At 34.6% G+C, this 14,829-nt stretch overlaps 1 protein-coding gene across 4 annotated transcripts in view; it reads right to left on the bottom strand.

The window, feature by feature from the left end:
• LOC130654504 (SCO-spondin-like) overlaps positions 1 to 14,829 on the bottom strand; it is a 51,515-nt gene that overhangs the window by 30,737 nt on the left and 5,949 nt on the right. For 3 of the 4 annotated variants that reach the window (XM_057457099.1, XM_057457098.1, XM_057457100.1), the window contains exons 3-7: positions 7,365 to 7,463; positions 5,978 to 6,044; positions 5,509 to 5,691; positions 5,095 to 5,268; positions 543 to 758 (exon numbers count right to left, since the gene is read on the bottom strand). In XM_057457099.1, coding sequence (XP_057313082.1) covers positions 543 to 758; positions 5,095 to 5,268; positions 5,509 to 5,691; positions 5,978 to 6,044; positions 7,365 to 7,463 — 739 coding nt within the window. Of the gene's footprint in view, positions 1 to 542; positions 759 to 5,094; positions 5,269 to 5,508; positions 5,692 to 5,754; positions 5,876 to 5,977; positions 6,045 to 7,364; positions 7,464 to 14,829 lie in introns of those variants that run through there. The other variant, XM_057457101.1, reaches the window with a different exon arrangement.

The following is a 14,829-nucleotide window of genomic DNA, read 5'->3' as shown; positions in this document are numbered from 1 at the left end:
TGGCGAGTAATTGTTTTTGGGCAATCTGTACCAATACGTGTTATGGCAAGGCTGATCAAAATCCGGATTTAGGATATTTATTTTAATAAGAGGGTGCGTTTAAGTTCCTAATGACGCATTTAAGAATTAATTGTAGGATATCCAATTTCATAGAATTTTATTGGAAGACTAGGTCCTACCTAACAGAGGTTTCTCACTCCATGTACGGCGAAATTGAGCTTGTTATATGTAGATTTGGTTAAATTCAGGTAGTAGTAAGCACTAATTAAAATTAATTTATTATTTATTTATTTTTTTAGAGAGGGGGGGGGAGAGGTTAGTAATTTGCTTTTAAATGAGATATCCTATTAGGACTGACTAACTCCATTGGATTAGAGGAACGTCATTATCTAAATAAGTCTATCCCAACTTAATCCAGATTGGCACAAATTGGAGAAAGCAGTGGTCCATTTACGGTTTATGCTGTTATGTTTTGCTAACAATTAAATTAACGTGATTATAAAAGTGCATGATAGGAATTAACTAAAAAAACACTACCTTACCTGGATGCCCACAAAGCAGAGGAGCATCCCCCGAAATACATTGCCATGCATTATTCTGCAATCCAAAGTAGGCTCCTGTAACTGATATCTGGCATGACCGGGTTGTTCGATATGAACTGGAATTACAATGGTAATAACTTGCACTACATTGATTTCCTGGAGTTAATGGATAATCCCCTACTCTATTTTGTCTTCCGCCTGGTAAACAGTCAGGATCTAGAAATACCGGATAATAAGAAGTTTAATCATACAATCAGAATAAAAAATTTTTTTTAACTTTTATATCGATAACAGAAGAAGCCGCACATAGTTAATATTATATTTAACCTTGTGCAGATATAGAATAATTATTAAAGCTGTCTATTATCAGATACCACCCAGGGCCGTAGATTTTTTTGTTATTAACGGTTTATTCGTAAACGAGTTTACATTGCCGTGCATATATTTACAATTTGAGATGGGTCTATTTTGTAAGTTGTTCCCATATCTCTTTGTTTTTTTGCAATTTCCAGTGCTTCTACGATGTCAATGTTCAGCGTGTCATTCAGTTGCTGATCCATCATTTTTAACCAAGTTGTTTTCGGTCTTTCTTTTGGTTTGTCGTAAGGTTGAATCACGTATGTTATGGCTTGTTGTAGTGGTGTATTTTTTCGCATTCTAGACACTTTTTCGAAGCACTTTAATCTTCTCGTGGCTGTTATTAGACCTTTTTGTAATGTGTGTTTTAGCATATAGATCTTCATTGCTTATGGTATTTGGCCATTTTATGTTTAGAACAAATTTTCAATTAAATAATTAATTTTCTGTGAAATATGTATAATCTTCATTGATTGTTGATGTTATTGTCCATATTTCTGAGGTGTAAAGATAGGTTCAACATATGATTGTAAGGCAGATATTTTGTCATGATGGTAATTTTTTTACTATTAAAGATGTGTTTTAATTTTTTGGCGGATGTTATGGCAAGCTGTTTTCTCCTATTGATGTCGTTTTTCGTATCCAATAGTGACCCTAGTAATTTGCATTTTTTCTACTTGTCGTCACAGTTTTTGTTACTGATTTTATATTCCTCTGTTTTGTCTTCATTTATCTGTAACCCTCTTAATCTTAATAATTCTGGTAGTTCACTTTTGCATTTTTGTTTATTGCTGTAGTTTGACGTTATTTTACTTATATCATCTGCATATAGCATCTTAATGTCTATGTGTTGTATTGATGTGATTTGTGAGTAGTTGTGTTCTGTTTGGTGATCGGCGATTGTATTTGTAGTCTGACTATTTTCATATATATTTGTCTTGCATTGGTGGTGCATAATTATTGTTGTCTGATTCTAGCAATTTTACTAGATAAAAGGTAAATTCATTTGCACTAGCACAATCACCTTGTGGTGCGCCCCGTATCAGTTGAAAAATATTCTCCTATGAATTGACCACATTTTGCTGCTAATTTCACATTTAAGAGAATCTGAACTAGATGTAATTCGTCTTTATTGATAATGGTGTTAAGGTTGTTTATTAACATTTAACGGTTTATGCTATCAAATGCCTTACTCATATCTAGAAGAATAAGATATACAGTTTCGTGTTTTGATGTTATTGTTCGTTAGCTGTTAGACCGTCGGTATTTTTTAAGAGTAGACGTTGCTTTGGTGTCATTTTGTTTAGATGTTTGACAACTTCATACATTTTTGTTGTTGTCATGATTTGCGTTTAGGTCTTTTAATATATCCTTGATGTTGTGTTTTCTTTGTTTGATAAAAATGTATGAATTTCAGTTAGGATTCGATTTCGTTTTATTTTCATTTCTTTTCGTTTTACTGGATCTTTTGTGGCGTTTATGTTGATATTTATTTAGTTTTGTTGAATTAATAGTATCTGTATTTCTTCATCTTTGTGTTTTAATTGATGCTTTTTATATCCTATGATATTTTCTGCTGCTGATTTGAGTCTTTTGGTAATACTGTCCCATATTTCTTGGTTTGATTGTTCAGGTTGAGGTGGATAGTCTGTTAGAAGTGTTTCTACTTCGGAGCTGTAGTTTCTGGCAGTTTGTTCATTTTTCAGTTTTTCGATGTTAAAAAAGTTTAGTTGATGTAATATTCTGGAATTTATTCCATTTAATTTTAACAGTTGCGATGACTGGTTTAGGATCTGATTTCGTTATAAAGGTGTTGTATGATCTTGAGTCGAAGTATGTAATCGATTTGATTTCTGTATGGACTTTTGCAATTGTTTTGAGAGTTTACAGGTGATTCCCATGTGGTGCAATGACTTGGTTTGTGTTTGAAAAAAGTGTTGGTGATTTTCAGGTTATTTAGTTTACAGAATTCAAGTAGTATTTCTCCATTCTTGTTTATCGGGCTTTTAGCATATTTTCCAATGATGTTTTTGTTGTTGTTGTTTACTTGTGTTTTTGTTTTTGCATTAAAGTCGCCTCCGATAACTAATGCTTGTCGTTTAGATGTATGTTTAATGACTGATGATAATTGATCGTAAAATTTAGTTGTTTCATCAGGGTTTTTTATTGTTGTTTCTAGCGTTGGAGCATAAGAGCTAATATAGTTACATGTAACGCTGTTAGCATTTTTCATTGTTAACATGCAAATTCTATCTGAGATTGGTTTAAAGACGACGTTAATGTTTGGTTTAACAATGATTCCAGTCCCATTTCGTGATTTTTACTCGTTTCCAGAGTTATATAAGTGAAGCGTTTTGTTGTCTGATGATATCAAATTGATGATCTGGTTACCTTAATATGGGTTTCTTGTACCATCATAATTGATAGATCATGTTTCGTCTGCGATCTGCATTTGTTTTATTTTGCTATTTAGACCTTGACAGTTAAATGATCCTATTTGTTTAGTTTTCATTTTTGATAATTTGAAATATGTGTATTTAGCGATATTAGCAAGAGATTCCAGTTGTTGAATCCAAGAGTTGCTACCTCTTGTTGTTCGCTTTTTACAGTTGCAATAAAAATTCTGTTACGGAAAAGCATCCGTCATCTTGCATTGCTATTAGAATTAATTATTGCTATTATTGTTAATTAATCATTGCTATTAGACTGTGTCTGTGACAGGCAAAGTGGATGTGTTCAATTTCCTTTGATATCGCCGAAAAATGCATGTCTTATTTGTTAAATTTTAATGACGTTACAGTGTGACGTCAATAACACTACTTTAACGTCAATATCTTATATTAAATTAACGAAGCCATTACAGTGCACTAAAAACTTTGAGGCCAAATAACTTGGCCTAGGTTGGTGACGTCAATGATTTCTTACCGTGTGGGACCACCTAGGAGCAATTTGGGTAATTTTCCCAAACCTGGACGGATTGATGACATCATCAAAAAACCTTCATAGCCTAATATCTCTGCAATTGTTTGTCAAAGGTACATGATCCTATACATTTTTTTGATCAGCGTTTCAAGATCTATACGATGAGGGCAACGGGTATACAATTTTGGTTTTGACGAGCTATTGCTGACATCAGCAAAACTTTTAAACCTTTATATCTCATTAACCATTCATCAAAAGCACATGATCACATACAATCTTTTGATCAGCAGTTTCAGCCCTGCCAATAGAGGCAATGTAAAACCAACTTTTTTTAACTTTTTTTTTTGGTGGATGGATTGCTTACGTCATCAAAATTAAAATGATGCTTCTTTTTTCAATTTTTCCGGCCTCAGTGGATTTCTCCATGGGCTGATAAAGCCGGACATCAGGTATTATTATAGAAGACTAGCTGGATGACCCATCGTAGAACATCAGATTGAACACTTTAGTGCAAACAAGCATTACTGCCAATCCACGTTGTACGCTTGGTTATCGGTCTACGCTGTAGAGCGGTTATGGCAATACTTCATTAGACTATCTAGTTTAAGCAGTCATCCAGAATTTTTATTTTAAAGAATAATATTGACTAGTATTGAGTATTACTCGAAACCAAATTTCGAGTTCCTGGAAGTCCTTATAACCGGTTGGATATAATGACTTCCGGGAATTCTTTTTCTTAAAGGTTGATCGATGTACTATTTCTACAAGTTGCTAATCTGATTCTCCTGACTTACAGATTTTACCGGAAAATCAAAAAAAATTGATTTTTCAGCCAGTTTTGGTATTTCATTTTATGAAACATGTAATACCAAGTAACCATAACACTGGAGAGTATGTTGTATTTTGTTTCAATTAGCACAAAGTGGTAAAATATTTAAGTAGACAAATCAAAGTTTTTGATAAAGGTTATTGCTGACATAGCACAATATTTTGCCACCATTTTTTCTTTTGTGACGTACTACAGTTGTACAAAGTTTCATACTATTTGTTAACACTATTTAGGGGAAAGGTGAGGTGAAATCAGTTGTTCCTCCAACGTTAACAGTATGTTAGAAAACGCTGCACCTGATATGATTAAGGTGTGTACATGAATGCAAGGTACACACATGCAGAGTTTACACATAAATTCTAAGGAAAGAGACACACTGTGAAGTTAGAAAACAGATATAATATCCTAAAATAATATATATGAGCAAACCTTAGTAAAACTTACGTTGACATGTAAGAGTGTCTAAATTCCCAACACATGCGGTACCATTGAAGTAAGTTTGCTGCGGACATTTCCGTAGCAATCCAACTTGTGTTTGACACTCATAATACCCTGTGCAATCATTATGACCCTCCAAACCTAATACATATCCATTAGATCGCCCATTGCAGCGACTGTCTAAAGCAATTGACATCATACTTCAGATCATTTACTGACTTATATAAAATCTTGCAGCGTATAAAATAAAAAAAGAACGAACTAGCTATTACTGGCAAATTGAGGTGATAAAACTACATTAGTATTGAGTATTTATTTTTATTCAAATCTATTCATTGATAATAAAAGTGAAGTGATGCAATAACAATGAAATGAATTAAAGTTATTTCCCCGAATGCAATAGGATGATTGATTATTCACCTGAGCTGCTACAATTCGGGAAAGCTTTTAAAATACACCTGTTACATTGCATATCGTACTTTTGACCAGAAGGACATGTTTGTAAGGGTTCAGCACTGCATTGACCACAACGGTAGTATGTACGGTTGGTAGATTCTAAAGGATTTAATACTACGTCACCATTATTCTGACCAGTGCAAATATCTAAAAATGTAAATTAATGGATGTTGTTATAAGCTTTTTCCTCTATAGTTAATGCATACTTACGATGTGCTATTGAATTTTGATATTGGTAATACACAACAGCAGCGTAACAAACTGGCAAGCTAAAGAAGAGCCGATAAGGCTTTCCTGAAAGCTTTGATCGCTCTGGTGATAATGTTTATAACTAGGTAATTAAAGAAAACACATTTATACGCAAAAATTAGCTTCCTTGTTGAATTGATAGCATTGCGCAAACTGTTAAATATTCCTTGATAATTAAGCTTACTTTCTCCTCCAAGTGAAACCACTTGATTTTCTTCTGCTATTGTATTTAAGCCACGAATATCACCACTCTAATATATATAGTGCAACATGAATTTCAATTCTTAGAGAACAGGGTACGCTAATGTTATTAAGCCTGTGGAACTAACCTTCAGGCAAATAAACAATGAAAAGGTTTTGGGAATTTTAATGACGTGAGCAGTGTCTCACAAAAAATTTCAACGCTGCTTCAATCTGCTAGATCCTAAGATTAAAGGACCTATATAAAAATTCAGGTTTTCAGTTTCTGTCCCTCTATGAAAAAACATTGATTTAGGAAGAACGTTGTGTGGTCATGCAAGCAAAAAGACTCACTAAATTTTAGTTCTTTTTTTTGTGAAGATATATAAAGAAATAATAATTCTAAAAAAAGAACAAGAGAAAATTTTTTTCGTATTTGTAAAGCGGAGTGCACCACTATTTCGTGTGGCAGACGGACATCAGGTATTATTATAGAAGACTAGCTGGATGACCCATCGTAGAACATCAGATTGAACACTTTAGTGCAAACAAGCATTACTGCCAATCCACGTTGTACGCTTGGTTATCGGTCTACGCTGTAGAGCGGTTATGGCAATACTTCATTAGACTATCTAGTTTAAGCAGTCATCCAGAATTTTTATTTTAAAGAATAATTTGTTGTGAAAGATTGGAAATAAAAACACAGCTTATAGCATTGCAAAATTATTTGATAAAAACATAAGCCTTTTGCCTAACTCTATATTTCAGTGGTAAAGATATATTTGTGTAACTATATTTAACATATGGAAGACCTCCGGTATTCAGCGATCACTTTTTCATTTATAATAAAAAATCGGATTAATAAAAATCAGATTAGTGAAAATAACTCATACAGAAACATGTAACTGCAGAGTTTTTCATAATGCCCTTTTCTTTACTATTATATAACTGCAACGAAAGGAAGAGCGGTTTAGGCATGTTGATTGATATCTCCGCAACCGTTTGTCAAAGATACATGATCTTATACATTATCTTGATGAGTGCTCCAAGAGGAATACAAATTTTTAAATCAAATTTTATTGTGTACTTTCACAGGTCTTTGCTGACGTCAGCAAAAGTTTTAAACCCTTATATCGCCTTAGGCGTTCATTAAAAACACACAATCCTATACATTATTTTAATTAGCTTTTAAACCCTTACACATTAAAGCCAATGAATAAACCAAATTTCGCCATTTTTTTTGTATCTCCACTGCTGACGTCAGCAAAAATCTAAAACAACGTATTTTTTATTGTCCTCCTGCTTAAGTGGATTTCTTCACAGGCTTTATCGACTAGTAAAATAATAATAGCAAATAATATTTCATTGACAAAACGATAAAAGATACTCACAATAGTGGTTTCTTCTATTCCCAGCCGTATGGGACTAGTACTAAATATGACGTAAGAGGCGCAGCCATCAGTGACTAATGCAGCTTGAAATTGAGTGCGCTAAACAGATGGAGATTTAAAATTTTTGATAGAAGCAATAAAAGAGTGGTTTATACCAAGAGTTAACAAGAAACATGTTGGTTTGAACACACAATTAAATCCTTATAAATCAATTAGAACATGGTTAAAATCTGCCTATGCAAGAAAGTGGGATGGCTTAAACACTCACAACTGCCAGAAGGCTATTCTGACCTTCTGTCAGTTGAAACAAGAAGGTTTTCAACTATCTATGCTTTTGTGGAAATGTTCTATTATAAGGGGTAGCAGCAGTACTTGCATACAAAGAGTGATGTTGATAAAAAAACACTCTATATAAAGAACTTTTACTATAAAATAATATTAAAGTAATATTTTTTATTTATTTTCTTTTTATAAATTGTTTTCAAAAACCATGAATAACAAAGGAATACACAATAACTATATATATATAAGTATTTATATAATAAAAACAAAGATACAACACTGGGTATGCGGAAAATTGATTCCTGTAAAATCCAATAGACAAGTCCTGTATGTACCACGAGCACATCATTTTACTACAATTTTAATTAACAAATTTGCAAACGAGAAAAAAATATCACTTATGAAAGACAAGGGGCTTTATAAAAAGTACCAGCCTGGATGTGTTTCTCAAAAATCTTCACAAACATATCGGAATAGAAGTTACATCAGGAAAAAAAGTACATGTACTTTGAACTTCGAACTTCAATCCTCAAAAATTGTGGTATTTATTATTACAACAATAAACAGTAAAACTGAGAAAATGGAGCTGACAGCTATTCTCATAAATCTCTATAACAATATTATGTAAATAGTTAATATATATACATAAAATATAATAGGCAACCACATTCTTTTTCTTTCTTATATTTATTGCATTTTTTACAAGTGAAAAAAATATCTGTCCTCTACCATCTCGACTCATCTGGCCACATAACTTCATGGTTTATAATGAGGGTGCCGATAAGCCGCAAACACCTGCATATATAAGGGCGAGCGCGGGCGACTTTTCTAATTAAATTGACGATTGTCCACCTAAATCACCCGCACTTTCCCCAACACGCCTAAACTCGCCCGGAGCATTCCTGAAATGTAACACCTTGTAACATAAACATGGCGGACGACAGACAAGCATGCACTTGAAGAGAAAGAAGTTAATAAAGTTTAATCAAGTAAATCTTATTAAAAACGATAAAACAGTTCTTTTAAGCACCACATAGTTCATTTAACTTTAATACTTTTTTAAATAATGTGTGGTGAATCTTTTTTTTTTTGTTCAGGCATTGTTCGGTTCTATGTGGGTTTTTTCAGGCGAATACCTAAATTTTTGCAAAACGCCGAACTTGCCAGAAAACGCCTGCACTTTTTACAGTGTGTGCGGCTTATTGGCACCCTCGTGGTTTTTATTCCATAAAATAACTTTGAAAAGAGGCAGTTAACAAAGTGGATATTTTTCCCGGTTAGCTAAAACGTCCTAATTTTGTGATTTACATCTTAACCCTATTATAACTGAGCTTTTTTAGCCCTTCTAACCCTGGGGGGGCACAAAGTGCCCGCGGGCCATAAATCCTGAACCACTTGTGCTTAAGTGATGAAACTTGGCTCAATTGGAGAATGTCTTAGTACAAACTCAATCCATGTAAAAAAAGTAATTTGAAGACGTCATAGAGAAATAACGTCACACATGTGAAAATTGGTCATTTCCCCAATTTTTCAGTACGTTTTAATTTCTCGCGTGTTACTAATGATATGGCCTTGATTCTTGGTAGATTTGTGGAATGAATGCCCAAATATGCGTTTCACATGAAAAAAGTAATTTTAATGACGTCAATGAGATAAAAAATGCGTCATTTCGGCAAAAATAATTCTTATTTTAACGATAAAGATAAAAAGACCCGTTCTACCAGAAATATTGATTCTCATGTCATTAAACTTGGCATATGTAGAACAGGACATTTAAAGATAATCGAGGTAAGGAAAATAATATAATGACGTCATTGGGATCCGAAATGACATCAATTTGCTGGATCGATATTTCCTTTAAATCTGGTCTGTTTTTTGTCCATAGTAACCATATATCACCTTAGCAACACCTTGGTTACCACTTAGTAACCAACATACATGTAATAAATAATTATATACCCAATACAACATCTTATAACATTCTTACATGAATGTCAACGGTTTTCAAATTTCAAAAAAATTTACCTCCGTCCAAAAAAAGCAATATACCCAGAAAAGTACAAAATTTTTCCAAAAATTTTTTTTTTCATCAGAAGCAATAATAAAAGTTAGGAATAGTCACAAAATTTTAGCAATTAATCACATGTTTATCTAAAGATATGCCTAGTCAAAAAGGCCGCGGGCACTTTGTGCCCCCCCAGGTATAATAGGGTTAATTCTGTGATGTGTTTTTTTTCAAATGTGAAATATAATTTAGGCTCTACATATACATAATAATATAAAAGCTCATACACAACTTATTTCTTTTCGATTTGAAAAATCTCAACAACATTAACAAATGCAAAATGCTGGACTTCATTGGAGATAAATTTGTGATGTAACCAATGATGTTGTTGTTTATAATAAAGTGAAATCTTGTGTTTACAATTATATTTCATTGATGTCAAGACTTTTGGGGTGAAGAATCATCTGAAATGACAAATTTTAAGATGATTGTATCATTATAATGGAGATACAAAATCATTAGCAACACTGGTAAAAACTTTAGAAATGGAATGATATGGAATAAAAAATGGAATCAAAGTTCGCAGAATGAATTTCCAAATGCACCTAATTTAGCTATAGCTAGCTAGCTATTCCACGATCCAGTTCAGCTTTGTTGCTGTAGTGATCATTCACATTTTGCTTAATTGACACATCACATTGACAAATCCGTTTTTTTAAATTATGCTGGGTAAAAACAAACCTAGTTCGTAGGGGAAAGATTGCTAAAAAATGTGAAAATCAGTAGGGCACTTTTCCCTGATCGGGGGTAATCACGCGAGTCGGCGGCGGACGCTATCTTTTTAATAACCGTGAGTGGCGCTTTGGAGCATGTAATCAGTCAATCAAGCAACTCTCCCCCAATCAATGTTACGGCATATTTCACAAAAGTTTTGGCCTATCTTTCTACATTACAAATGGGTTCGCCTGCTCAGAGTTTATTTATATATGTGAAGCCATTACACCAATAATATGTTTCTTATTTCTTTAGCTAGCTTGCGCTATAGGGTATCAATCATTATTTCTTTCACGAATATATATTTACATTAGTGTTTTTGCTTTGGCTAGCCTAATTTGTCACATAAGCTAGCTAAGAGTAGCTACATATTAATGTTGTCTAGATAGCTGTTTTGGTATATCCTGTAAGTATGCAGTAGCTCTGTCATCTGTACAAGTATATATATAATAAAAGACTCAATTATTCACAAGCTAGCTAACCCTTGCTTGCTTCAAGACATCAAAATAATAAAATCATTCCTACATGTTAGCAAGAAACAAATAGTATTAGACCATGTTGTTGATCCAACGTAAATAAAGATTATTAGCGCCAGAACGGCATGCTGAATTTTTTTTAATTGGTGAATCGCCACGAGATACGCACGTGAGTTCATTATCATTCATCATCATTCTCGGCTTAACGTCCGTTTTCCATGCTAGCATGGGTTGGACGGGGTATATTAATGACCCTCTTCCAATCTGATCTAGACTGTGTTAGAAATAAACTCAACTTCCTCTGTATCAAGGCTGTCCTTATAACCTCCTGCCAAGTCTGCCTCTGGGCTTTGCGCCATTCTTTCCAAGTGCCCCAGCCAATTCAATTTTCTTATCTGGATAGCATCTTTAATTCTACAGATACTTAGCCTGCTTCTTAGCTCATCTGAACTCTTTCTGTCTCTCAGACTGGCATTACACTTCAACCTAACCATTCTCATATGCCCTTTCTAAACGGTCAAGATCTTCCTGCTTCACTGCCCATGTCTCACTACTGTACAACATAAAAACTTCTTATACAGGCCTCATACAACTGACCTTTTAACTCAATTGACAAGACTCTGCTAGTCAACAAAGGAAGTAACTCTCTGAACTTTTTCCAAGCAGAACCTATCCTGCAAGTAACACTTCTTCCTACACCCCCTTCACTGCCCAACATATCACCTAAGTAACAGAAGTTCTCAACTACCTCTAAAGAGCCACTGTTGTACATCACTGAAGCTGGAAATACTTCATTCTCTATAATCTCACCTTTGCAACGCTTACATACAAACTGAATGTCAGCTCTTAATCTTCCACCAATACTACTGCACTTCTTATGTACCCAATGCTTGCAAGTCTGACAAAAAATTGAGTTACTACCAACCCCTTTCCTGCAAACTCCACAAGGCCACTTTCCAACTACAAGGTCACACTTGGCTGCAATGCTACTAATAATGAATTTAGACTTTGCTGTGTTCACCCTTAGCCCTTTCCCTTTTAGTCCTTTCTTCCACTCCTCAAACTTTTCAACTAATTCTTCCATCAACTCTGCTATGAGGAACAAATCATCTGCATACAATAACTTCCATGGACAACCTGCTCTGAACTCCATCAACAGCGCTTCTAAGACTAGAACAAACTGTTAATCCTGACACGACTTCTATCATTGCTGTACATAGACTGTACCATCATAACTAGCCACTCATCCACACCTAATTTTCTCATAGTCCACCAAATAACTTTACGTGGCACTCTATCAAAAGCTTTCCCTAAATCTACAAAGGCAAAATAGAGATTCTTTTTCTTTCCTAAATACTTTTCCTGAAGCTGTCTGAGTAAAAATATTACATCTGTAGTGCGACGCCTTGGAACAAAACCAAATTGCATCTTATCTATATCAATTCTTTCTCTAAGTAACTTATCAATCAATCTTTTAATAACTTTCATTACTTGATCAACCAACTTCAAACCTCTATAGTTACCTCTTTCTAATGCATCACCCTTGCCCTTGAAACAATTCACCATTAACTAATTTGTCTCGCTACAATCTCTTCCTTCAGCATCCAGACTTTACGACGAGGCCTGTACTTTCCCTTGGCTTCTTTAACACTCTTCAAGATAATATCACAAACCAGCAACCTATGCTGGGAAACACACTCTTCCCCCGATATAACTTTCACGTCCTTCACCACTTTCTTGTCTGACTTTCTAACCAGGAAGTAATCTATCTGTCACAGCCACCTAACTCATATGTTATCAGCTTACTCTGTCTCTTACTGAATGATGTGTTGCAAACCACCATGTCCGTTGCCATTCCAAACTCAAGCAAACTCTCCCCGTCCTTATTTCGGCTCCCAAATCCATAGCCTCCATGCACACCTCTATAACCTTCAGATGACATCCCAACATGACCATTAAAGTCACCGCCCACCATGACAAGTTCAGTGTCTCCAAACTTTGATGTGACTGCTATTAACTCATCATAAAACTTATCTTTATCTTCCTCACTGAGTCCACACTGTGGAGCATAAACTGACAGAAAAGTGACAATCCTATTACCTGTCAAAACTTTATCACTATAATACGACTATTAACACGCATAACATCTATTACTTTTTCTACCCACTTCTCTGCAACGAATATGCCAACTCCTCCATATCCATCACTATTACCAATCCAAAAAAGCTTATACCTTAATCTCCTACCTTCCACAAATCTCACTGAAGCTCCTCTCCACCTGACTTCCTGAACACAACACATATCAACAGATCTACGTTCTAACATTTCAACTACTTCGCCTGCTCTACCTCTCAGAGTACCAACATTTACACTAGCCATCCTCAACCTAGTGTTATCTACCTTGTTCATATAAACAAAATTGACCCGCACTTTTGTCCACTCCCCCGATTGGGTGATTACCTCCGATCGGGGGAGACTCACCCGATCAAGGAAAAGTGCTGTACTGAAAATGGAGCATTTTAGCTAATGAAAGTAACCAGAATAAAAATGTTTGGAAATGATGCTTTAGCTAGCTATCTAGATTTTGCTCCAAAAATTATCTTTACTCAAACTTCCTAACATTGTGTTTAAAACTCCAAAATGTGTCTAGCTCTGCACTCTCTTCACCTAAAATACGGAAACTTTTCACCTCCAAAAAATTGTTATGACGTCAAACCGAATCTTTAAATCTTTGAAATTGTTTTCTTCAAACCGAATCGCCGAATAAGTGGAAAGACTAAGATAAGGACTAAATACATACATTAAAATCCATGACAAGTAACCAGTCAGTAACCATCCAACATCCAACACATATGGCATAAGACTCATAATGGCAGAAAAAATCAGTCAAACTTTTGTACAGAAAGCGAAATATGTGCCTTTTGCACTAAAATGAATAAACGGCGCGTCATTAAACAACTTTTCTTTCCTGAAGTTTCGTTTCCAAACACTAGCCACGTATTTCGTATTCCTGTAACTTGTACAGGAATACGAAATACGTTTATCTTAAGCTAGACTTAACTACACTATAAAAAATACAACATTATGAGCACTAGATCTTAAGACATTCTTTTTAAAACCAATATCAACCCGCTTTATAAAAAAAATTTCACCGCCTCGGCTAGTTTCTCATGTAATCTCGCACATGAATTGGCTCCGCGTAAAATATTCACCAATGTGTTCATTTTTTATTCAGAGACCAAAGGGGGATTTTCACGAAGCGAATTGAAAGGTGAATTCGATGGCGAATTGTATCTGAGCATGCACAGTTTTGTTTGTTTTGATTTTGCATCGAAATATTCGATTCACTGAAAATAGGAAACAGTTTCTACTTTTTTCGCGGCTAAAGGTTTCGCTGCTAGTTTTTTACCGATCAGAGCGCGGTTAACTATAATGTAAACAATGAATTTGGCGCCTCATTTGTTTTGAAGTGAAAATTAAAAAGCGAATTCGCCATCGAATTCGCCGTTCAATTTGCTTCGTAAAAATCCCCCTTAAGAAAGGATAAACCAAACACACATGCCTGCGGATTGTGTGAACAATATGCAGAAACCTAATGATTTGTATTCGGAACGCACAGCGGGAACTAAGACAAGTGCGCCCTTATCCGTTTTCCCAGCAACAATATCAATTGAAAATCAAGCAAAATTATCCTTAAAAACTTCCTCTGCCTCCTTTAAGACACTTTCCTTGTTTAAGTATGTGTACCTAGTAACCATGTGGTTACTAGGTACGCATAGTACTTTTAGAAGGAGTATAATTTGCCAGAGAAAAAAAAAGAAATATAAAAAATCGGCTTGTGTTACAATTTCCTTTTACTTAAAATTTAAAATTTAAGATTTTTGGAAGGGCTAAAGACAGGTTAAAAACAGAGCTAAAATTGTGACAC

This window comes from Hydractinia symbiolongicarpus, chromosome 8 (genome assembly GCF_029227915.1).
Source record: "Hydractinia symbiolongicarpus strain clone_291-10 chromosome 8, HSymV2.1, whole genome shotgun sequence".
NCBI classification, from domain to species: Eukaryota; Metazoa; Cnidaria; class Hydrozoa; order Anthoathecata; family Hydractiniidae; genus Hydractinia; species Hydractinia symbiolongicarpus.
Note: the sequence above shows the minus strand (reverse complement) of the source record. Positions and strands in the feature narration are given on the sequence as shown.